Here is a 26,642-nt window from a genome sequence, read left to right on the forward strand (position 1 = left end):
ATCCAGACGTTTGGGCTTTGAGTTGCTGAAAAGACATAGTATCGCTCAGATAAGAAGTCTAAGAATGCATATATTATAAAAATGAGTTCAGGCCGATGTTTGTTAACTCAGAGGACTCTCCGATGAAACAGTGGATCAGCCTGGTTTGGGAGGTGGTTAGAGGTGGAAGCACCACGGGATGGCTTAAATCATCAATGAAAAAAGACTTCTAAGAAATTAATCTGAGGTTAATTGGGGTTCACTTACTACATTTTGGGTGAGCAGATGATGAATCAAAAGGAACCTCAAAAGTTCAGGAAAGAGGAGCATAAATAGTAGAATGAACTTTACAGTTTTCACTGAACTCCTGTAAGAGTTTCACAGATAGGCATTGTCATTTTGTACAAACTGGGAAAAAGTCTTTATGTAATTTGTTCAGCTCAAGTGGATAATATTTATGATGTTAGGTAACCATTTGACTGCTTGTTCGATATTCTTTCCTTTGGGGGATGTTGAAAACTTGTCAGTGCACTAATGGCAAAATATAGTAGTATTTCTTTATAAAAAATAAAGCACATAAGAGCTGGCGCCGTGGCTCAATAGGCTAATCCTCCACCTTGCGGCGCCGGCACACCGGGTTCTAGTCCCGGTTGGGGCGCCGGATTCTGTCCCGGTTGCCCCTCTTCCAGGCCAGCTCTCTGCTATGGCCAGGGAGTGCAGTGGAGGATGGCCCAGGTGCTTGGGCCCTGCACCCCATGGGAGACCAGGAAAAGCACCTGGATCCTGGCTCCTGCCATCGGATCAGCGCGGTGCGCCAGCTGCAGCGGCAGACATTGGAGGGTGAACCAACGGCAAAGGAAGACCTTTCTCTCTCTGTCTGTCTCTCTCACTGTCCACTCTGCCTGTCAAAAATAAAAAAAAAAATAAAGCACATAAAATATCAATATAAATTGGAGTCCTTTCTGCATACATGATTACTAAAATAATAATCACATAACCACATAAAATAATCATGTCACTGACTTCTTCTGTATTGCAGGTAGAATTGGTCATTGCCTTCTGTTCTTTTCAAGGAGAATGAAATTCTAAGTAGAGAAAGATGTCTCTTGTTGAGATCTCTAGTAAAAACATAGTGGTTTCTGGGACCAGCACTGTGAGATAGTAGATTAAGTTTCTGCTGCCAGTGATAGCATCCCATATGGGAGCCATTTCAAGTCCTGGCTGTTCTACTTCCAATCCAACTCCCTGATAATATTCCTGAGAAAGCCGTTGAAGATGGCCCAAGTACTCAGGCCCCTGTACTTGTGGAAGACCCAGAAGAAGTTCCTCTCTCCTAGCTTCAACCTGGCCCAGCCCTGGCTGTTGTGCTCATTTGGGGAGTAAGCCAAGATGAAAGATTCTCTTTCTTTCTCTCTATCTGTCTCTCTCTCCCTTCCCTCCTCTCTCTCTCTCATTTGCTCTCCACCCCCCATCTCCCCTCTCTCTGTATTTCTACCTTTCAGATAAATAAATAAAATCACCACAAAATTGTGGTTTCAATTGTACCACTATTTTTCAATTCTTCTGCTTTAACATTCATGAAACTAGTAAATTATCTTCACTCATCCCCAGGAGACCCAAGAGAAGTGATTTTTAGTTGTAGGTGGTTTTATTTTTTTCAGATAATTCTGTGTATTACTTAAAAATAGTTGTATGGGAAAAGGAATTGGAAAAACAAAAGAAAATCTAGGAAACATTTCCCTGTTAAGGTAGTGTTTCTTACATTCAAATGTCAAATGAAAGAGTTCTGTTCTTCAGTTCAGAGTTTAATCCTTTATTATTATTAAGCTTAAATTGTAAATGAATTGTTTTGCTTACCTTTATAGCATTTAGACAGCCTATCTTTTTTCATTTAATGTTCCAAGAAAAAGCCCTTTAGGACAATTTAAAGAAAACTCAGAGACATGGTTGCATTCTTTGTAGCACATTAACTTCCTAGTGTCATCCCAGTTGCAGGAACATCAATATACAAATGTGTTGGGATTAAAGGGCTACATTAATCTCCTCATGGTTGGTTTATATTTTACCAGTGTTATTTATTTGAAAGACAGAGAAAGAACTCCCAAATACTGGTACATTCCCTATATGCCCACAATGGACAGGGGCTGAAGTCAGTAGCCAGGGACTCCGTCAAGCTCTTCCTTGTCAGTGGCTAGAACCCAATTACCTGAGTCATCGCCAAGCCCCACAAGATCTGCATTAGCAAGAGGCTGGAGTTAGGAGATGGAACCAGGAATTAAACCCAAGCATTCTGGTATTGGAGAAGTGGTTATCTTGATCAGTAGTCTAAATACCCACCCCAAATTTGATTTTTTTTTTTACTATAAAATATGCCAGATGTAGTTTGCTTTACATTTAATAAAATGGTCCAAGTCAAGAAAATAAAGGTTTTCTCAGGTCACATGGGTATTGCATGAGATGTTTAGATAGTTTTTTTTTTTTTTTTGACAGGCAGAGTGGACAGTGAGAGAGAGAAAGGTCTTCCTTTGCCGTTGGTTCACCCTCCAATGGCCGCTGCGGCCGGTGTGCTGCGGCCAGCTGGCGTACCGCGCTGATCCAATGGCAGGAGCCAGGTGTTTATCCTGGTCTCCCATGGGGTGCAGGGCCCAAGGACTTGGGCCATCCTCCACTGCACTCCCTGGCCACAGCAGAGAGCTGGCCTGGAACAGGGGCAACTGGGACAGAATCTGGCGCCCCGACCAGGACTGGAACCCGGTGTGCCGGTGCCACAAGGCGGAGGATTAGCCTATTGAGCCACGGCGCCGGGCCTAGATAGTTTCTAACAAAACGTGATTCTGTGCAGAGTCCTGGTGATTCAGAGACTGTCCAAGGAGTCAGATAGTTTGTCAACATAGACACAAAGTAAAAGATTCGCTATTATTGTATTTAACTTTGTGGTGTGAGGGTTTCCTTTAGTGATTAAGACACCCACATTCATATCAGAGTGCCAGTGTTCAATACCCACCTCTGGCTCCTGAATCCAGCTTCCAACTAATGCATATGCTCAACCAAAATAAGTTTGTGCTGCCCACATGGGAGACCTGGATTGAGTTCCCAGTCCCTAACCTAGTCCTGGCCATTGCAAGAGCTTGGTTCTCTCCCTCCCCTCCCTCCTCCTCTGTCTCTTTCTCTCTCTCTCCCTCCACTCCTCCTCTCTTCTTTCTTCTCTCCACTCACCTCTCTCTCCCTTCTTCCCTCCATTCTTCTCTTTAATAAATACATTAATTACTTAAAAAGAAAGTGTGCACCTTGTGTTTAGCTTTCCAAAGAAAGTTGTGGGTTGTAATCTGCATTATCTCGCTTCCCTTTGGTGGTAAATCAACTCAAATGAGATTTAAATAACTGAAGTGAAATTGCTGCATGTGCATGGTATGAGAAAAAAATGATGGTGATTACAAGGACTTTTGAAGATTTCTTTGGGTGTGAATAGATATTCAGCTACATAGTAATTATGTGAGTATTGTGGGGACTAGTGCTGTAGTAGCAGAAATTCAAACGCAAGCTGTTTTGTCCCAAAAATAAATCAAGAGAATTTATTGCAACTGTCAACAGAGAAATAGTTTAGTTAATCTGAATAGGAGTAAATTCACATTTTTAAGATTTAAATTCACATTTGTGGATATATCCATGCTGTATAAAATTATGTAAATAGCATGTTTCTCAATTTTGCTATAACTATACTGACTTTTTTGAGCACTGTCTCGCCAATTTTTCTGTCAGATTATATCTTCCATTCTTATTTTAACACTGTATTGCAAAATTAATGAAGACTTCTTCTTGTGTCTTTGCACTAAAAGCTGTTTTTGAATTTTTTCTAATTTATTCCAAAATATTTTATGGTCTTTCATTCTCATATATTGTTTTCTATGTTTCTTGTTTTCTTACCTTCAAAGTGTTTTTTTAAAAAGTGGCTATGATGTGCTATGACTACATTAACAGAGTATTTGAAACACTCAATAAAATCTAACAGTAAAGATTATTATTTAGATAAGTTGGGCACACTTAATTATGAGAACCGACAGATACTCAAACCTCTTGAAGAACTGCAGTTAGCAAGAAAGGGAAGAAGGACGGGAGCATGAAGGCTGATGGTGGGTGGTAGGTTTGGTGGAATAAGGGACAAGCTGTTGGATTTGTTAGAAAGCTTCGAATCTATCCCATTTGTGTTGCCAATAGCAGAATGCCCTGTAACATCTCACTACATTTTTTTTATTTTCTAATTTGGTTAATAACAGGTTAACTTTAATGTCTTTTATAGTTAAAGAATTTTATGATCTATTTCAAATAGTAACTGTGCAGTCTTATTAGGCACTTATTTTCTACAAGTTTTAACAGACTCTTCCTTAATTATTGACATCCACAGTGTAAGTTATTAACCACTAGTTAGGCATGGCACTGTTGGCAGCATATTGAGAGTACACCAAGTAGTAACTATACTGAGTTCTAGTGAGGATGAAGTCAGTTTAATACCCAGTTGATGATGCTATCAATTATTATTCAGAATAACACTGAGTTAAAGGACCCCTTCCTAATGAATTACAAAGGATGACTATATTAACAAAAAAGTCAATGCTTGACTTATTACTCTGACTAGATTGCTTGGCCACACGCATGTTAAGTGTGCTACACTACACAAAATCAATTACTATACTCTCCAGTCTGCAACAGTGTGAAGCTATTAAACATGTCATCAGGAAATTTCAAACTACAGTTGGATGGGAAGCCAGCATTACCACAGTTCTTACCAGGTATTTCCCACCAGCTTGTAAAGTATGCCATGCCAGATTTCACAGTAACCTCATTAATACTTAGCATTAATGAAGTGATTTGGTGGAAGAGACGGCTTCAGAGGTGACAAGGAGTAGGATCCAAGCATTGTCACAGGTAAAGTTCCCTCTGTATTCTCTACTATTGAGGTCTACCCATGAGGCTAAGAACAAAAGAGTTCTGCTGACTATTGCTTGAAAACATATCTTTAGTCTTCTTCAGCCTCTCCCTTGTTTGAAATATAAAATAGACACAGACTGATCAAATTTTCTTTTAAAGTGTATTGGGAACTACTTGAAAGGTGCAGCAGGTAGGCGTTGTTCAAATGATCATCCTCGGTGAAATACATCTCCAAAGACAGGATTCCAAGCTAAAAGAGAGAAGGTTGAGAAGACAGATGGTGTTTATAGTGCATTTAAAACCTCAACATTAATGTTGAAGCAGGAGGACTCAACACCTTGGCAGCAATCCAAAACCAAACTCTTTTTCCATTGATTGGTATGATTCATTTTCTCTCTTGGGTGCCTGTCGCTCCCCCTCTTCGTGGAGGAGCAACACAGGACCCTGCGCTGTTCTTTCGTCTGCTCGGCCCTCCCCGGGTTTGCTGCTGGTTCTTCCCGGGTTGGCTACTATCCCTTCTAAGTTTGCTATCCGTCCTAGGTTTCCTATCCGAGTCACGGCACCACTAGCTGCTCCTCCGCACGCGGAGGAGCCGCACCGGACCGGGCGCTTGTTGTTCCCTTTTTTTACAAGTCCTTTCTATAGTAAAGTAAGAATAAGTAAACAGCAAACTCCCAAAGCAAGAATGAGTAGAGAGAAATGAGAAAGAACGAAGTAACGAACTTCCCCGCGAACTCTCCAACGCACTCTCCAACCAACCCACACCACCATGCCGTCTCTCTCCTCCTATATAGTCCTCTCCACCAATCCCAACTCGGCTGCCCACACGCCGAGCACGCCGCTCTCCTCCAATCAGGAGCAGCTCCTGCAGCTTGTCAAGTTGGTGAGAGGCAGCTGGGTAGAAGCTGTTTACTTCTCTCCCAGCGCCATATTGTGGGAGAGCAGATGCATAGAATAAATCTTAATTCCAGTAACAGTATAGTCCGAATTGCTCCCCACAGATCCCCCTTTCTTTTTATTTTTTGGCGTTGATACGCGCCTGTGTAAAGTTCAGTGTGATCTTCATGCTATTGACTCTTGTTTGTCGTGCTACTTCAGAGTTTGTTGAAAAATGTCCCGTATTCCAAAGATCCCAGGGATTGGTTATTCATTGTTTTCTTCCTCAAATGGAGTTTTCTTCTTCTAGATCTTCTGCTGGCAGGTTTATCAACCGAATTCTTCTCTCAGGGGTCCATATTGGTTGTGCCGCACCCTGTGGAAAAAAACAAACGGCGCCTCGTACTCTTCTGAGTAAGGGGAACGGGCCTTTCCATTGGTTGTCCTGTAAATCCTTCCACATTACCCACTGTATTGATTCCTTATCAGCTGATTGAGTATGCATTTCTGCAGGTGTTTTACCGTTCTTTTTCTTGTTCAAAAAGTTAATTGTATAAAGAGCTAGGGCCAAGACATCCTTGTTGGATGTGGCCATTTCCCCTATTCCCCCTTTTTGTTTAATTATTAAATTTTTTAAATATAAGTGAGCGCGTTCTACCACAGCTTGCCCTTGTGGATTGTATGGAATACCGGTAATATGGGAGATTCCGAATTCTTTCAAAAATGCAGCAAAACGCTTTGATGTATATGCTGGGCCGTTATCCGTTTTGATCACATGAGGAACTCCCCAGGCTGCAAAAGCCTGCAAGCAGTGTTGGATTACTTGTTGTACTCCTTCTTTATTCATGGCTGTGGCCATAATTACACCTGAGTATGTATCTACAGTGACGTGAACACAGCTTTGTCGCCCAAAAGAGGGGATATGTGTAACGTCCATCTGCCAGATATGTCCTGGTTTAAGGCCACGGGGATTGGCTCCCGCAGGAATCTTTGGAACTATGGTAACAACGCACTTTTCACAGGATCTAATGATATCTTCTGCTTGCTTGCGGGGAATATTAAATTTAAAACTTAAAGTGTGGGTGTTAACATGCCATTTAGAGTGATATTCTTTAGCTTGTTCCAAAGCGGTGCATGCAAGCAAGAATCTTGAATAGTGATCTGCCATCATGTTTCCTCGAGTGAGTGGGCCAGGTAAATTAGAATGAGCTCTTATGTGGCCTATGTAAATAGCATGCTCTCTTTGATTTAATAACCCCTGAATTTCACTTAGATAAGAATAGACTGAGGAGGATTTAAGAATAAGGCACTGTGTAGCGAGCATCTGAACTGCATTCACCACATATGCACTATCAGACAAAATATTCATAGGTGCGCTCTCTCTGCGTAATACTGTTGCGATAATAGCCAATTCTGCATGTTGTGGAGAAGGGGATGCTGTTAAAACAAAATATCGTTGATTGTTAAATATAGCTGCTCCTGTTCCGCCTTTAGCTCCATCCGTAAATACGGTAACTGCCCCTTGAATTGGATCCCTTCGCACCTTCTGCACCCGTTTTATTGAAACCTGTGTGCAGAAGTTAACAAATGGATGGCGAGGGTAGTGATTGTCAATCTCTATTTGTAGAATGAGAACTATGTATGCCCATTGCCAGCATTCCCTTGTAAAGGCTTCTACTGCCTCTTGAGCAAAGGGAACTACACATCGCTTTGGAGTCTTCCCCGCCATTTCTGTCGCCTTTTTTATTGCTGTTAATATTAAATCAGCCACCGCAATGCCTTGGGTGTATAGTACACGCGGTGCATGTGAATGTGGGTATACAAACAACAAGGGTCCTCCTTGCCAAATGACTGCGAAGGGATACAGCTGTTCCATAAAAATTAATATTTCTAGGGCTTGTTGTGGATCACATCTTTCCATCTGCATTGCTTTAATTTGTTTTTCAATTTTCTGTAACGCCAAGCGGGCTTCTATTGTCAATCTACGAGGGGAATCAAGCTGGGCATCTCCTTCTAAAATATTGAATAATGGCATCATATCTTCGGTAGTTAATTTACAATAGGGCCTCAACCAATTTAAATTGCCACATAATTTTTGGAAGTCATTAAGGGTCTGTAACCCATCTATTGCAATTTCAAATTCTAATGGGGTTACCTTTTCAGAAGTTACTTTAAGTCCTAAGTACTGTACTACTTCCCCTTTTTGTATTTTCTCTGGCGCTACTTGTAACCCAACTTTTTCCAAATATAATAACAGCAGCTTATATGCTTCCATTAGGTGACTTTCACTTTCAGTCGTTATTAACAAGTCATCCATGTAGTGTAAAATTTGTACCTTTGGGCACTGTTGTCGAACCGGCTCTACTGCCTGGTCAACATATAGCTGGCATATGGCAGGACTGTTGGTCATTCCTTGGGGAAGCACCTTCCATTCATATCTTTTGTCGGGACCTTGATGATTAATGGAAGGAACGGTGAAAGCAAACCTCTGAGTGTCTTGTTCATGTAGAGGTATGCTAAAAAAGCAGTCCTTCAGATCGAGTACTATTAGTGGCCAATGCTTTGGGATCATAGTAGGAACCGAGAGTCCGGGTTGCAATGCCCCCATGGGTTGCATCTGCTGATTAACAGCCCGTAAATCATGCAACAACCGGTATTTCCCTGATTTTTTCTTTATCACGAATATTGGCGTATTCCATGGGGAGGTTGATGGTTGCAAATGGCCTGCCTCTAATTGTTGTGATACTATATCATTTACCGCAGCCAACTTTTCCTGGGTAAGGGGCCACTGTGGTATCCACTTTGGCTTGTTGTCCAGCCATGACAATGGCAGCGGCTGCATCTCAGTGGCCCCCACGAAAAACCCGTGTCCTGTCTTTTAAAATCGCCTTTGGGCTGGGCTAGGTCCCTTCTGCCTTCTCTGGAGCCTAATCCTCTCTCCTGATATCCCTTTTTATACATAATACGCCGTCCTGTACAACTCTCCAATTGATCCTCATTTGTTAACGTCAGTCCCAATTGTTCTAAAATGTCTCTTCCCCATAATGTGATGGGGAGTGCACTAACATAAGGTTGCACATTTCCCTTGTTCCCTTCTTGATCCTGCCAATGAAGCACCTGAGCACTCCTTGATGGTGTCATGGCCGCACCTAGGCCTACTAAAGTATTATCTCCTGGCTGAAGGGGCCATGACTTCGCCAATCATTTTCCGAAATTATACTTACATCCGCACCTGTGTCTAGCAGGCCCTGAATCGACTTTCCTCTAATGGTTAAGGTCCACAGAGGTCGATCTGCTAGAGATAGGGACAAGGCTGCAAATTTCTCCCCTTGGGGTCCATTAACATCCTGCGCTCCAATCATGATTAGTATTTGAGCCACAGGTTCTTCTGGTTTGATTTGAATAATACCCTTTGTAGATTGTATTAGCACTTTTAGCTTATCAAAAGGTAACTGAATGACTCCGGTGATGACCATTAGGCCTCTCAAAGCATTTGTTTCTTTTCCTACGATTATTCCAAGTCCGTTATGCTCCGCTGAAATTGCTTCTGCCCTCACCTCTATGGCTTGTGGCCCCATTTGAGGTGTCAGTACCGAATATTCGGTGGCTCGTAACTCTGCGCGGTAAATATTTGGTTTTGGGACCGTGGCACCCACCGATTGTTTTGGCCCCGGGGTGCAGGGGCCCACATTCCGTTTTTTTGCTGTTGACCATATACACCTGATCTTCTTATGGGGCCCGGCTCATTTGGCATCCTCTGGGGATTGCCTGCGCTGTTTATTTTAAAGTAACATTCACTGACCCAATGATTTCCTCTTCTACAGCGTGGGCAAAGGCCTGGTCTTCTCGAGTTCTCTATGCCCTGCCGATCTCGGGCTGGAAATCTGGCCCTACATTCCCTCATTAGATGCCCTTCTCGACCACATCTAAAGCATATACGTCCCCTGATGTTCTGTCTAAATTGTCGGGTTACTGCTACTGCAGCATGTGATCCAGAAACTACATCATCCATGACATCCCTACAGATTTTCAAAAAGGTAGGGATGTCCTTATGCTGCCATGGTCTAAGAGCTTCCCGACATGTTTTATTGGCCTGTTCATACGCCAATCTTTTGACTAAGGGCATTGCTTCTTCCACGGTTTCGAAAATGTTTCCTGCTGCTTCCATTAATCGGTTCACGAAATCAGCGTAAGGTTCGGTAGGGCCCTGTACTATCTTAGTTAGGCTGTGTCTTACTTCTCCTTTTCTGGGTATCACCTTCCAGGCTCTTCTTGCTATCTCTCTCACCTGTAAGAGGACAGCTGTTGGTAATCGGGCCTGCTCATCGGGACAGGCAAATCGCCCTTCTCCATTTAACATTTCCTCATCCCATGCTTGATTCCCTGTTTGATAGTTCTGCTTTGAATATTCTCGCGCAAATTCTTTATAGGCAGCTAGCCACAAGAGGAAGTCACCCCCGCCTAATACCGCCTTTACTAAGTTTCTCCAATCCTCAGGTATTAGGCCTTGCTGCCCGATGTTATCAAGGATTGCCTGAGTGTAACTTGCATGGGGCCCATACAATTGTACTGATTGCTGCAACTCTTTAAGTAATTTATGGTCAAGAGGCGTCCATCCCCTGTTTCCCTGTGGATCCTGAATTACAGGAAACACCTGGCCTGGTTCCTGGTACTGCTCCCAAGCAGGTTTTCTATAAACAGCTCCCCTTTGCTTGTTTTCGGTTCTTGGCCTTTCTAGCTTCTCCTGCATACCTACTCCCTCCATCACTCCTTCTTCCTCCCACTCTTCTTCAATCTCATGGGGAAAAAAGGGGCTTTTCTTTACAGGAGGAAACTTTGGTAGTACCAATGGGCGATACCGGGGTGGTGATTCATCCTTTATGGTTGAATTTGCCAGCCTTGTATGGCCAGGCATCTCTCTCGGGGGCGAGGTTCCCTCCTCAGCTTCCTTCTCCCCCCCATAAGCTTCCTGGCTCTCTAAATCCTTCTTTGATTTTCTTCTCACTTGTTCGTTACAATAGTTGCTCGCCTGGCTGCCCTGCCATAATTCTTCCTGCATTTCACTCCCCTCATTAAGCAACAACTCGATCCCTTCCGTGGGGTTCTGAAGCACCTGATCAACGAGTTGCCACAGCTTCAGCACTTCTATCGGTTCCCCAGCCTCGCGCATTTTCCGTCCCACCTGCCTCCACTGCTGTGGAAACCAGGGGGACGTCTCTACGATTGCTCTTACAAATGCATGAATTTTCCTCCCCCCTCGTTTCCCTTGCTTAGAGGAAAAGCTGCGACGAGGTGGGGAGTAGGAAGAGAGAGAGAGAGAAACCATATTTAGCCCATAGATGATCTTTAGGGAGAAACAGAGGATGGTGCCCAGGAGGAGGAAGAGGTAGCCAGTGGGCAAAGAGTAGCCAAAGAACTCCATTGTCTGTACCGTCTGTGACATGTTGGAGCAGTGAGCGTAATGGAAGACTGAGTCTCCCAGACGTTCCCAGTTAATACCTCCTTCCTAGCTTCTAATTTTCTTCCCCCGCGGCTTTTTTCCTAGGTTCTGACTAGCTTTTCACCGGCACTCTTTCCGTCCGGCCTTCCCCTAGGCTCTTTGCTAGTCTCTCTCTCCAGTAATTTCCCACTTCTTCCCGGTCTTTCCCTCCTAGGTTTCCTATCCGAGTCACGGCACCACTATGTCGCTCCCCCTCTTCGTGGAGGAGCAACACAGGACCCTGCGCTGTTCTTTCGTCTGCTCGGCCCTCCCCGGGTTTGCTGCTGGTTCTTCCCGGGTTGGCTACTATCCCTTCTAAGTTTGCTATCCGTCCTAGGTTTCCTATCCGAGTCACGGCACCACTAGCTGCTCCTCCGCACGCGGAGGAGCCGCACCGGACCGGGCGCTTGTTGTTCCCTTTTTTTACAAGTCCTTTCTATAGTAAAGTAAGAATAAGTAAACAGCAAACTCCCAAAGCAAGAATGAGTAGAGAGAAATGAGAAAGAACGAAGTAACGAACTTCCCCGCGAACTCTCCAACGCACTCTCCAACCAACCCACACCACCATGCCGTCTCTCTCCTCCTATATAGTCCTCTCCACCAATCCCAACTCGGCTGCCCACACGCCGAGCACGCCGCTCTCCTCCAATCAGGAGCAGCTCCTGCAGCTTGTCAAGTTGGTGAGAGGCAGCTGGGTAGAAGCTGTTTACTTCTCTCCCAGCGCCATATTGTGGGAGAGCAGATGCATAGAATAAATCTTAATTCCAGTAACAGTATAGTCCGAATTGCTCCCCACAGGTGCCTGTGCTTTTTGTACCATATACACCACTTAAGTAGCAACAAATCTGAAATCGACCTTTTCTTAGCGTTATGCCTACCGTGGTATTCCTAATCTTTGTCAATTTCTTTCTAGACAGAGCTTTTTGTACACGCCTTCAAGGATCAGCTGGTCAGGAGTGCTCTTTTAGCACTCTACACGGCACGACCAGGAGGCATCCTTAAGAAACCCCCCTCTCCTAAGAGCACAGCGGAGAGCAGCCCCCAGGAGCAGCCCCAAGCTGTGAAAAGGCAGGATTCCATACCACATCATTCGGACTATGATGAGGAAGAGTGGGTAAGTGTCTTGCACGTCTCTTGCTTCTCAATGTTTAGTCCTGGGAAATGAAGAAAGGATGAGAAGAAAGCTCTACTTTTCATTAAAGAAATTGAAAAGCAGTCATAATACAGATGATAGTAAGAAAGGTCCCATTTCCGTAGGGGCAAATTAAATGTGAAGTTTAACTAATGATTAAATTTATTTGATACTAAAATTTATTTGTTATCAAATCATGTATAATCAAAAATATGTAACTAAACCAAATATGATATAATTATAAGCTTATATAATATGTCTATTTATTATTTCCTTTTATATTGCCAAGCTATATAAAATATTAAAATTATTTTTTAGGAAAAAACAAAATTATCCATATTACCACAACTTGGACTCAACAAGCATTTTTTATTTTGCAATGTAGCATGTTAGTCCTGGGCATACTTTTAAAAAAGTATTCACTTTTAAATGACATTGGATACAGAGATTTCTTAAATCCCTGTTGCTAATGATTAAGTAGAAGATATTGTTCAGCCGGCGCCGCGGCTCACTAGGCTAATCCTCCGCCTAGCGGCGCCGGCACACAGGGTTCTAGTCCCGGTCGGGGCGCCGGATTCTGTCCCGGTTGCCCCTCTTCCAGGCCAGCCCTCTGCTGTGGCCAGGGAGTGCAGTGGAGGATGGCCCAGGTGCTTGGGCCCTGCACCCCATGGGAGACCAGGAAAAGCACCTGGCTCCTGGCTCCTGCCATCGGATCAGCGCGGTGCGCCGGCCGCAGCGCGCCGGCCGCGGCGGCCATTAGAGGGTAAACCAACGGCAAAGGAAGACCTTTCTCTCTGTCTCTCTCTCTCACTGTCCACTCTGCCTGTCAAAAAAAAAAAAAAAAAAAAAAAAAAAGAAGATATTGTTCCAAGATTTGTAAAATTGGCAGAGTCAGATCCCCATATAAACATTTGAAATGAATATCAAGTAAGGCAAATAAACCAAAGAAGCTAACATGGAGAGAAGAACCCTAGTTGGGCAGAATAGGACAGAAGAACATGAAATTGCACTGCCCAGGGCAGTGTTATCACTGCATCAGCACATGTTACCCAAGAGCCTTCCAAACCATATGTCCATGTGCTCGTGCACACAGGTGCACACACAAACACACACACACACAAAACCCCATTTCTGTATCATCCATTTAACCAAAGAAAATCAAATGAAGCAAGATAAATATCAGTTAGGAGTGCTAGATATTAAGCTTTTAGTTACCAATTATTTTTCTGGCCATCCTGGAATTTCAGAGTGTTTGGGGAGTAACTATCTTAGAGACAGGAGTATTTCAAAAGTTTGCCTTCTGAGGGGCTATGAGGTGATCCCTGCTCAATCCTTTGGTAAAATTTCCGTTGCAGGAAAGGCAGAGCAGGGCTCCATGAGGCAAATGCTGAATAAGTGTTTGTTGTTGCTGATTAAGATTGAATTTCTCCCACTGAAGCATTTTCAAAAGAGCAAATCTAATATTTCTCCCTTTTACCTTCACCTTCTTCTTCAATTTATTCACAGCTAGAAGGCATGTGTACCTCTTAACCTCCTTGAAGTTCAATTTTCTCAAATGTAAAATGAAAATAACAGCGCCTGTTCTGCTTAGCTCTTCAGATGGTCAAAAGATAAATGATTTACCTGTGTGAAGGTACTCCATTACCCAGAACAGCCTAGGCAAATGCATCCCCCTATGTTAATGTTCTTTTCATAGTTTTTCTTCTTTAAGGAATGTAGATTCTTTTTTTTTTTTTTTTTTTTTTTTTTTTTTTTTTTTGACAGGCAGAGTGGACAGTGAGAGAGAGACAGAGAGAGAAAGGTCTTCCTTTTGCCGTTGGTTCACCCTCCAATGGCCGCCGCTGCAGCCGGCTCACCGCGCTGATCCTGGCAGGAGCCAGGAGCCAGGTGCTTTTCCTGGTCTCCCATGGGGTGCAGGGCCCAAGCACCTGGGCCATCCTCCACTGCACTCCCTGGCCATAGCAGAGAGCTGGCCTGGAAGAGGGGCAACCGGGACAGAATCCGGCGCCCCAACCGGGACTAGAACCCGGTGTGCCGGCGCCGCAAGGTGGAGGATTAGCCTATTGAGCCACGGCGCCGGCTTTAAGGAATGTAGATTCTATAATCTTATTATGAGAATCAGTACTATCTTTTGAGATAAATGGAGAGAATTGATAAAGAATACAAATTGTGGATTTTAAAGAATTTGGGTAGATACAGAAAAGAAGTTACATTTAATTTAATTAAATATTATCTGTTTACTTGCTTTCTTTTCAATTTTTAAAATTTACATAAGGTGAACAAATTTCATGTATTTTATATATACAGATTTAGGAGAATAATGATACTTCTCACTCTACCCGCCTTCTCCCCCTTGTCCCCACTCACCCTAATTTTTACAATGACCTACTTTCAATTTATTTTATAATCATAAGCTTAACCCTCCACTAAGTAAAGAATTCAACAAATAGTAAGAAGAAAGAAACACTGTTCCTCAATGGTAGAGACAAGGGCTGTAAATAATAAAATCTCAAGATGTCAACTTTGCTCCTGTACATTACACTTTTTGTACTCTATTGGTTTTAAAGTCAGTAGAATTTGAGTATGTGTGTCTCCTACAATGCTAATCTTTTGACAGATACTTGCTATGCTTGTATGAAATCAAGTGAGAATTTTAGAATTGTTTTCCCTTTTTATCATTTTTGCCTGCGTTATTCAAAGGCTTCCCCACGCCCCAACCTTCTCCTTTTGTTCAAAATTGTCCCTCTCCTTTTTTCCTTTTATTTTTTTAAAGATTTATTTATTTATTTTGAGAGGTAGAGTTATAGACAGTGAGAGGGCGAGACAGAGAGAAAGGTCTTTGTCCGCTGATTCACTCCCCAAATGGCCACAATGGCCAGAGATGCACTGATTTGAAACCAGAAGCCAGGAGCTTCTTCCGGGTCTCCAATGTGGGTGCAGAGGCCCAAGTACTTGGGCCATCTTCCAGTGCTTTCCCAGGCCACAGCAGAGAGCCAGGTTGGAAGAGGAGCAGCTGGGACTAGAACTGGAGCCCATAGGGGATGCCAGAACCGCAGGTGGAGGATTAACCCACTGTGCCACAGCGCCGGCCCCCTTTTATTCTTTTATTTAGAAAATTGTTTGAGGCAATCAGTCTAGTAGGTGCTCCAAATAGGATGGTGAGTAATGCTGGATCCTGACTTCCTGAGGCTCACAGTCTTGCAATAGATAAAAATGTGTTACAGATAATTACAAAGATGAGGAGCAACAGATGATAGAAGATAGCTTCTATTTATATGACTGCTGCTTAAATACCAAAATGTCTTACGATGAACAAAGCAGGAAATGAGTGAGAAATGTATCAGTAGTTGAGAAACTTTAAGAAGAACCATTCCCTCTCGTGGCTTTTATTGAGCATCTGACCTGTCTGATTTACTCTGCCACAAACTAGGGATACAGGTGAAAACCCAGGGCACCCAAGACGCCACAGCATGCTCAGGGCTCTAGAAAGACACACGACCATTACCATAGAGGATATGAGGTCAGTGTAAACAAGATACTGCAAAATGAGGTAGTCATGGTGAGATTTCCAGAGATGATCCATAAATAAATAGAAGTTAGCCATTCACGAAAGTAGATGAGGAGGCCTTTTAGAGAACACAGTATCTGACATTATGGAGTGAAGTAGTTGATGTGTGTTGTGATCAGTGTTGGTTGTTCACTTATTTTGTTTTAAAATTGGTGACATTTGAGTGCATTTATATCCCAAAGGCCATTTGAGAGGCACAGAGGTGACATCTGATGGAACAAGGTCCTTGTGAGAGAAGAAAAAGAATTGACTCTAGTGTGCCAGAGGAAGGGTGAGCCTTAAACAGCAGTGCTGTCTTCTACAGAGGCTGTAGGGAGGCTGTGAAGATGCACTTGACTTTGGTGAGGATGAGTAGGGCTGAATGGCTGCTTTTTTTCCCCTAAAGTAGAATCACATGTAAAGAGAAAGGGATAGGGAGGATAGGCAAAAGAGATTGGTGAAGATTCCAGATAGGCATCAAAATAAATAGTTAGATGACCTGATTAGGAACATTTGAAAAAATTAGGAAGAATTCAACTCCCTGTAAAGGGTCAGTTTAGGAAGTTCCAGTATGCATGGTGTTGGCTCAAAATTGATTATTTTCTTGGGAATATTTTGAAAGTCTTGACACTACTTGGTAAAGGTGTGTCTTCTCAGTTTCCGCTGGCTTCATTCAATGGCAATGAGAGTAAAAAAGTAAGGAAAGTCTAGATCTCCTTTCGTATCATTTCTTCATATTCTCCAGAAATCATTGTCTCTTGAAGACTTATTAGTGCTTTGTCTTTCCCACTCAAAAATGTCTCTTCTCTCCTAAGATAGCTTTACTCTTGGGGCGGTTGCTGAGTTGTAGCTAACACCATCAACTGTAGTGCCAGCATCTCATATGGGTGCCAGTTCAAGTCTAGGCTGCTCGACTTCGGATCCAGCTCTCTGCTAGGGCCTGGGAAAGCAGTAGAAGATGGCCCAAGTGCTTGGGCCCCTGCACCCATATGGGAGACCCAGGAGAAGCTCCTGGCTTCTGGCTTCAGATTGGCACAGCTACAACCATTGCAGCCAATTGGGGAGTGAACCAGCGGAATGGAAGACCTCTCTCTCTCTCTCTCTCTTTTTCTCTCTCTCTGCTTCTGCCTCTCTATAATTCTGTCTTTAAAGTAAATAAATAAATCTTTTTTTAAAAAAATCACTTTACTTTTTCTGCAAATAGTAACAAGTTTGATTATTTTATAGCATCCTAGTTGATTTTTCTTTTTTTAATTTTCCTTTTAAAATTTTATTAATATAAAGAAAACAAATTGCATGTATTCCATAGGTACAATTCTAAGAAGATAACCATACTTCCCTCCCCTTCTTTCTCCCTCCCTCAATCCCCTCTTTTCTTTCTTGCATTTTTTCTTTAATATGTGCAAAAAGCATTATTTCACTCCACTCTGTAATCACAGGCTTAATGCACTTAGCAATCACTTTCTGTTAGAATAATTCTTCATCAAGATACAGAAATCCCTTATGAAAAGATAGAAAATAATTTCACCAACCTCCTAACTATTTAATGATATTTTCAAAGCTTTACCCAACTTCAGCAAATTGAGTAAATCCAAAGAAAATGTTGTTAATTGAAAATGCCTTTAGAAACTGTGCTATTAAGTGAATTGGAAGCATAACTTTGTGTACTTCTTTTCTTAATTAGCTTTTAGAAAAATTCCAGTGCTCATCACAAATATAGTCAGCTTCTAGAAGTAATTCAGTGTTTTAAATTAAAGTAATTGGGTTTCTATGATATATGAAAAAATTATCTGATCACTTAATTTGGTTTAAATTTTCATATAAGATTACAGTGCCTCCATTTTAAGAAATCTGTGTTACTTAATTTCTGATCGTGATTGTAACAATTATCTAACATGAACAACTGCATTTAACTTCTTATAATAAATACTCAGCAAGTGAATACATGTTAGTAAATTACTCTTGAAAAAAAAAAATCCTACCCTATTGAGACTTCTAAAAACCTTTCCTTTTGGTCAGGAAAGAGAATCTTTTTAAATCAGTGTGAGGCTGTTCTTTACCTTTTAAACTTACTTTGTTGACAGAATTGATGATATATCAATCTTGATAGTTATTATCTAGTCAATATGGTAGAGATTGAAACTAAAATGAGTGCTTGTACAAAATGCTTGTTATTTCCTGAATTTTACATATTGAATGATTGAATGCTTTAAAGCCTTATTTCCCTACAAAGTTAGGAAACAATGAAATCACAAAGGAATATTTGAGGTTTTATGACAGTCTGTGCCGTGAAATAGACGACCATAGCATTCTTTGTGTTTCAACTGGTAAAGATGACACACTGCTTTTCCTTCTCCTCATCCCTATAACAGATGTTTCCAGCAGCTGGGGCTCCAAAATTAGTTTGTCCAAGATGTGAAAGCATGTCATCTAACTAAACTATTAAGTTGACCCAGTTTTTGTGGTTTCCAGTAATTATACTATTCTTTACAACACTGGGATTTAATTTCAGTTTTATTACACTGATGGGTGTATGGCTAAATCTGCCTACTCAATAAATTCTTAAAAATAAATAAATTTATTACCCTTTATATTCTGATCCACTGCAGCAAAGTGCAGAATTAGGAAAAATATTATTATTCCTATTATTTAGTCCTATATAAAATCAACTAAATTTCTATCAGTTTTAACTAAACTGTATTTCTACATATATATATATATATTACTCTATGTGACATTTCAGCATCCACATATTACTCAATTAACTCTCTTCCTCATGGCAAAGATAAATTTAAAATTTAGTTTCCACTCTTAAGGTAAGAGAACAGTTGCTATTCCCTATCATGGTCCATGTGTTTATATCATATAAGCACAATATATGAGCTGTATTAATGCATAATTTTTATAATTTTTATACTTTATAAATAGCACAAATTACTGACAATATTTATACAATATCCTATTAATAAAACCCATGTATAATTTCAAATTTTGGAGGTTTTTTAAAAAATGTAATTCAATATTACCAAGGATTGTCTTTTGAAATAAGATTTACATAAACCACTTTATAATATGTTCCTTGCCAACACTATTTAGTTCATTTTGTGCTATACCTTCCTCTGACAATGTTGAGAGCAAACATGAGTGCTTAGACTTGACAGAAATATTGATGGGGCTATTTTTATCGCAATCATTCATAGCAGTGAGCACAAACTTTTTGCAAAACATCGAAAACTTTTGAGGACAAAACATATTTAGTCAGATATACCTCCACAGGTAATTCATACTGATCCATAATTTCAACTTATCTGCAGCTACTGTGTACATATTAGATATAACCTCTAGGAAAAAAAGAAAAATTAGGTCATGCATAATCCAGAGGTACCTACACAGATACTCAAAAAATTTTTGTTCAGTTTTCTGTCAGGATTGAGTTATGTTATATAAAATATCATCCTGACCTTAATAAGGAAATAAAGCATTCTTTTTGTTTAGAGGTAATTAGTTCTTATAGACCGACTGATACTAACTTATGATTAATCTTTTCTAAAGCAACACTTTATATTTCAGTTACCTAAATGAGTAATATATCTACAAAAATATGACAATTTATTTCCAAATTTTGTGATACATAGGGGTGTGTGTGTGTGTGTGTGTGTGTACACAATGAGTCTTCAGAAGGTTCATAGAAAATGTGTGTTATCTTTTAATTTTATTTTTCCATGGACTTTTTGAAGAATCCACATGTATGTATATGTTCATGTGTACATGTATATTCAACCCTAAATAATTTTGTCTGATCAAGCATTCTTCTGGCATTCCATGAGCAAAGAACCTATTGAATGCTGAATTATAATCAGTTATTTATACATCTGTTAATACTATGTGTCCATGGACTTTGTAAGTTCCTAAAGGAAAAGCACAATATCTTCTTCATTGTTGTATTCTCTACACAAAAGGTGCTCAGTATATATTCATCGAATAAATTAATGCCCCTAAATTTCATCTCAAATACTTATTATTGTCATCTTATTTTGAAACACATGATATTTGTTTAATATAATTACTTTTACTTTTAAGTTTATTTAAGGTATACAAATTTCATGTATTTCATATATACAGATTTAGGAACCCTCTCTCCCACCCATGCTCCCCCTTTCCTCCTCCTTACTCTTATTGACTCTCTTAATGTTCTATATCTAAGAACTTTTACTACACCAGAATCCTTTGTGTTTCTCCATTCCAGTCAAAAGTACCCAGTTTCATCCCTTTCTCCTGAGTTTGCAGTCTCTTGATCAACTTCAAGTGGATCATTCTAGCCTTCTTCCAAACTGCCCCCTCTTTCCTGTGTCTCAATCAGCTCTGAAGTGATTATTGAAGTCATCTTCAAAATATTTCCAAACATAGAAAGTGCTAAAATTCAGGATAGATGCAGAGTGTTGGAGATGGCCAAAGCTAGGAACATGATTTGTTAAGGCCCCCAAAAACCAAGTGGCATTTTTTTTTACTTTACTTGATTATTCCTTTGCAAATTACAAAAGTCCTAGTTATACAGAAATCATTTCTACAGAGGCTTCCTAGCAAATATAAATCAGAAGTAACTATTTTACCCTATCCTAGATTGTACTTTTTTCATCCCTGAGCCACCCACAGTAGAGTTGTGTGGTTTTATTAATCTTAGAATGAGGAGGGGACTTTCGTAGCATTCACTGTCACCATCAGAAAGGGCAGGCATAGCCAGGGAGAATCAGGCCAGTTGTTCCCTGCATGCCAGCTCCCTGTCATCTGTTTTCTGGATGGGTGGGAAACATTCCAGAACTACTCCAGGCCATTTCACCCAACAGAAATGTACTTTGAATACTTCTCTATTATTAAAATCCCACAAAAGGTTATTAAGCAAAGTTCATGACTATCCATAAAAATGCACAAATGTTCTTTTTTTTTTTTTTTTTAAAGATTTATTTATTTATTTGAAAGTCAGAGTTACACAGAGAGGAGAGACAGAGAGAGGTCTTCCATCCGATGATTCACTCCCCAGTTGGCCTCAGTGGCCGGAGCTGTGCCAGTTCGAAGCCAGGAGCTTCTTCCTGATCTCCCATGTGGGTGCAGGGGCCCAAGGACTTGGGCCATTTGCTGCTGCTTTCCCAGGCCATAGCAGAGAGCTGGATCAGGAAAGGAGCAGCTGGAACTAGAACCAGCGCCCATACGGGATTCCGGCGCTTCAGGCTAGGGTGTTAACTCGCTGCACCACAGTGCCGGCCCCACAAATGTTCTATTAAAGAAAAGAAACCCCAAATGAGATCTTTAGGTTTATGCATATTCATGAAATCTTACCAATATTTAGATTCCCCCACATGCAGTGAATGCTTTCAACTTCAGTCTCTTGTTTTATAGAATCTTTGTTTTACAATACTAGTTTAATATATTTTTCAAAATTAGTATAAAAATAAATGGATGGATTGCTGAATCAGTAGTTCATCTTCCAACTCAAACCTAGGTTTCTGACTGATATATTTTATTCATATTGATTTGAAGATGCCTTTCCAATGAATTTTGTACTAAATAGAATCAGCCCCCTTTGCAGACTTTTCTGACATTACAATGCCTGATTCAATGCTAGATACATTAATGAATGTGTAGAGTTGCATACACATTCATTAATACTTTATACATTTACTTTAACATTCAAATCAAGTGTCCAAAAACTTGAATACATTCTATTGAGAATTTTGAGGTAGTGGTATTTCTAAACAGAAATTGTTGAAACCTGAATAAGTAAGAAAATACTGACGTCAATACTGAAAATCTATTGATGTGTTTAATCACGTACACTGGGTTTTTTTTTTTTAAATCCCTGGAAATGTTTGTATGTAACACATTAACTGATAATGTCTTGTAATTCAACCAGTTGTGCAAGCATCTAATGGTTTACAGATAACATCTAATTATCAATTTAGAATCAAAAGCCTTAGTCAATCAGGGAGATTTTTCTACTTGTTATTAAACAAATAACACTCTATTTAATATATTCATTAATTGTGAGCTTTAGGAAGATGTGGAATTTATTAGGATGTTTCAAGCATTTGGGATTATGTACTTGGCTATGCAATCTGAAGAGGCATGTAATAAGAACTTTTTATAGTTGTATCATAATTACATTTTACTCCTAAATATCAGGTATCAAGTCAATCAACAGGCATTGAGTAAGCATAAATAGTGTGTATCAATGCTATAGGCACTTATATAGAACCTAACCCTAACAGCAATATCATCTAATTCAAATGAAATTACTAGCACTCAGAAAACTGGCAGAAATATTGTAACTTATTGCAAGAATACAAGTGCTTGTGGATACACACTAAAAGTGTCAACAATGTTATGTTACTTCCATCCATTCATTTATTCACCCTTTATTTATCAGCTGGTGAGTACCAGGACCTGTTAATGAAAGGATTAATAAATACCAGTCATTTCTCTCATTAAGTTGTTGTATATTTGAATGAAAAATTTTGATAAGGTGGGTGGAAGAGAGAGAGAGAGAGGGATATATATATATATATAAAGAGAGAGAGAAAGAGAATACTTAGAGAATGTAAGATTTGAAGATAAGACTTTTGATTGACAGAAGATACACGAGAACACATTCTTAACATAAAAATCAACATGTGTCAAGGTAGAATTCCTTCAAGGTTTCCTTCTGATCTTAGATGTCTGCCACTGAGTGGGCATGCTGAATAAATATATATTGAGCTAATTAAAGAACATGTTTTAGGACAGCAAGGAGACTGATATGGGTGGTGTTTTCAATTTGAACTAAGGAGAAATAAGATTACCTAATTCTACCTATCTGTAGAGATACATCAGCTGGAAAAAATGGATGTATTTGTGACTGATAAAATAAACATGGTGATTAGTGAAGATGAGTCTGATACTTGTATGTATATTTGATTGTGTGATAGAAGCAATATAAGTCTGTGCATGATTTAAACCAGGGAAATGTGGAGAGGTCAATACTAGAGAATAGGCCGGCGCAGCGGCTCACTAGGCTAATCCTCTGCCTTGCGGCGCCAGCACACCGGGTTCTAGTCCCGGTCGGGGCGCCGGAGTCTGTCCCAGTTGCCCCTCTTCCAGGCCAGCTCTCTGCTGTGGCCAGGGAGTACAGTGGAGGATGGCCCAAGTACTTGGGCCCTGTACCCCATGGGAGACCAGGATAAGTACCTGGCTCCTGCTATTGGATCAGCGCGGTGCGCCGGCTGCAGCACGCTGGCCGTGGCAGCCATTGGAGGGTGAACCAACAGCAAAGGAAGACCTTTTTCTCTCTCTCTCTCTCATTGTCCGCTCTGCCTGTCAAAAACAAAAACAAAACAAAAACAAAAACAAAAAAACAAAAAATACTAGAGAATAGTGGCTAATTATTTGAGCTCATATGTGTGATTTCTGACTGAACTTCAGTGTGGTTTCTGGGAAAGAAAGTCAAGAATTTTCGAGTAGTCAATTGAAGTTAATAGAGGATCAGTTGGAAACTAAGGTTAGGGAATCTCATTTAATCCTAATGGATGTTACAATCTGGATACTTTTAATGGACATGTATGTGCATTTATAGGTGTGCAAGTGTTATACTACTTGTGCCATAAATCTGCCAATTTGTACCATAGAATATCTTAAATGCAATTCATCTTACCTAACATTCTGGGCAAAATAGGATTCAAATACAAGTATAATCAAGCTCGTGAAAGAACAAAGCTTGCAGCATTCTAGAACTTAGCCAATGTAGAGCAGATTGATCTCAACTCAAGGATGAGCTGAAGGTTCTTTTTAAAGATGAATTTGACTTGGTTAATTCCCTAACTCTTCCTAATCAAAGTCCTCAGAAATTGGTAATGACAAATAGGAAATTATTCATGGGACTCTTTTGGAATTCGCTATCAGTTCTGCTTTAGTCTTCACATTCTTGCTGATCAAAATTGGCCTTAGAAAAATTGATCACTAAGCATTACTGGACGTTTTAAGCTAGCTTCAGATCCAAAGCAGTCAGGATTTCACTTGATAAGACCAAGTTCATAAACATGCGACGTGCTGAGTAAGCAACTCCATTCTCTAGCCTCATGGTTTATTCTGCCAGCTATAATGTCCCCTTGGCTACTGATTACTGTATCCATCACATTTTTGCAACTATGCCTCTAAGCTTGACCCATGTGTTAGCTTGGTCTAATCCAGAAATAAATAAAGACTAAGGTCAGCAGCTGGCTCAGAATGCAATATATAGTGCTGCTAGTTTCCTACAGACTCTGTGCCCTCATTGAACAGAAAATGTTTATAGCCACTTCTCCTCCAAGAAGTGGGGTTGTTGTGAGGGCTCCAGTAAGATTAAGGACACCAGTTAGGCCTCGTTTAATAAAGGTTAGATTTTAACCCATCAATTTTGTATTACATTATTGATATAGAAGAGATCTAGCAGGATAACAACTACTATGTCTGGGAAGAGATTTAAGAGATTTCCAAATCTGTTTTTCTGATAGGTAGTGGATTGTTTTAACCCTCTCATGTGTCAGGAGCACTAAACAGAATCTGTCAACTGCTCATACATCCCTAGTCTGAACACAGGCAGGACTGGAAGTTCCAGGTGCAACAGCCAGTTTTATGCTTTTGTTGTCTTCACACTACCCAACCGTTCTCCCTCATGGGAGCAGTTGGAAACAATCATGTGATTTTAGTAAAGAAGATAGAGGAGTATGTCTAAGCTATACCAGAAATCTAAGCAAAAAGAATTCCCCTCACAGACTGTCATAAGTAAAAGTCATCAGAATGACGATTGTTTTCCTCTGTGTGTGTTTTCAGAGATATAATTGCAAATTGGCTTGATTTAGGAATGAACTCAGATATTCAGGGTTCCAATTCAAGAATCATGCCTACCTTGCTTTAGCATCATTGTTTCAAAATGATTTACTGCTTTATAACAGCCTCATAGAAATTGCATTATTGATCATCTTTCCCCCTTGAAGCCCACATCTTGTTTTATGTTCCAGTCACATGTATGGATGCTGTCTTTACTAATGTGGGCCTCTTATGCCCTCGACCCTGACTGGTTGACACTTTATCCAAGTGACTGCTCCTTCCCTCTTACTTGACACTGTTGACCTCAATCTTAGGAGTTCATATAGAAAGGCTGTCCTTTGTATAAAGTCATCTGGTTGTCCAGGATTTCCATAGAACACTTTTTCAAGATTCAAATAACTAAAATTTAATCTTACTCCTATGAGGTCACGTACACTTCTACCTGACACTTTCTGGCCTCCTTTTCCTAACTTCTCTCTGTTTGGAATTTGGTGCTGTGTACTACATTTCTATGGGAAATCATAATGGAAGAACCAAGTCTTTGAAGTCAAATGGAATGGAATTTCTAGTCTATCACTGCCATTTAAATGATGAATGTTTTTCTCTGTCTTAACAGAACTCTCTTCATCTCTAAAAACCGAGTCAATAATATGAATCCCATTTGATGATTTTTGAAGGTTAAGTTGGATAATGTGTGTATTATATGGGTATGAACATGAGCCGGAGTGTCTGTCTGGGTTGGAATCACCCCCCTCCTTCTTCTTCCATGGCTTCCTCTTGCTTTCTCTGCCTGCTTTCCTTCCTTTCTTCCAAGAAAATTGAGGACAAGGCTATGTCCTGTATATTGAGGACACAGCTGTTAAATAACTTACTCTCTAGCACTAGACACAGAGGTGAAAATCAGTAACTTCTTTATCCTTTAGAGGCCATTAAAGGGAAGTGATCAGCAAGGGAAAAATTCTCTCACTACCAACTCTACAGGACCTTCTTTCCAAATTATGAATAATAGAGTGAGTTTGCTCAAGGTCTTCTGCCAAATTTGCCTTCAGGAAAACACTTGATTACGCATCAGTTGGGCATTAGTATTACCTAAGAGACTGCTCAGTTTCTCTCCTGCAATAAACATCTCTCCAAGTTTGGCGTCCTATAAGCAATTAATGACTAAAAGTTTTTTTTACTGTTTACCATAAAACATTTTGTGGTTGTTGATCTTGAAAGATGAGCATGCTTCAATATGCTGCAAGACAATAAAGATATCTCCACTGCCCACAAAATTATTTTTCTGCCGGTAGAATCCAATAACCTCAGGAATCTATAAAGGAAGAACAATATACTGATGTGAATGTCAAATTGTCTTTTAAGTATTTTCCTGTTCAGATCCTTTAGAGCTGTGACTATGATCGGTTTGATCTATCCCTTTATTCCTTTCTATAAGGAAGGCAGCCAAAACACTACTTGATCTGTGATCAGAATGTGAAGTTCTTTTCTACTTGAGCAAAAGGAAAGGAATTGAAAACTTATCTCTGTGCAAAGCTAATCTGGGAAACTAAAAGGAATCTGCACCCCCTTTTAACATCAATAGCACAGTTTATCCCCAGTATTAGCTAGACAGTTGCTTCTTGTTCGATTTAATTACCTGAAGATGTGGGTGGTAATTGTGGTTAAGGTATATGTAGAACCAGGGGACATTGTATTCATTATTGTGGTCTGGAAGGTAAACTCCTCACCAAATTGCATTATTAGTGGTGTAAGGACTTCCAGATTCCTTTTTCTTTCCCTTAGAACAGGTGAGCTTCCTTAGTACTCCTGGTGCATGGCTCTGAACTGCTTCCACCTTATTTCCTCAGACAACAGGCATAGATGATGTA

The 26,642-nt window shown here is 40.4% G+C and overlaps 1 protein-coding gene across 40 annotated transcripts in view; it reads left to right on the plus strand.

The window, feature by feature from the left end:
* Positions 1–26,642, plus strand: part of INPP4B (inositol polyphosphate-4-phosphatase type II B) — a 906,112-nt gene that overhangs the window by 748,695 nt on the left and 130,775 nt on the right. For all 40 annotated transcript variants that reach the window (XM_070047524.1, XM_070047495.1, XM_070047496.1 and 37 more), the window contains one exon: positions 12,174–12,374. In XM_070047524.1, the coding sequence (XP_069903625.1) occupies positions 12,174–12,374 (201 nt within the window). The remainder of the gene's footprint in view (positions 1–12,173; positions 12,375–26,642) is intronic.

Source organism: Oryctolagus cuniculus, chromosome 8 (genome assembly GCF_964237555.1).
Source record: "Oryctolagus cuniculus chromosome 8, mOryCun1.1, whole genome shotgun sequence".
NCBI classification, from domain to species: domain Eukaryota; kingdom Metazoa; phylum Chordata; class Mammalia; order Lagomorpha; family Leporidae; genus Oryctolagus; species Oryctolagus cuniculus.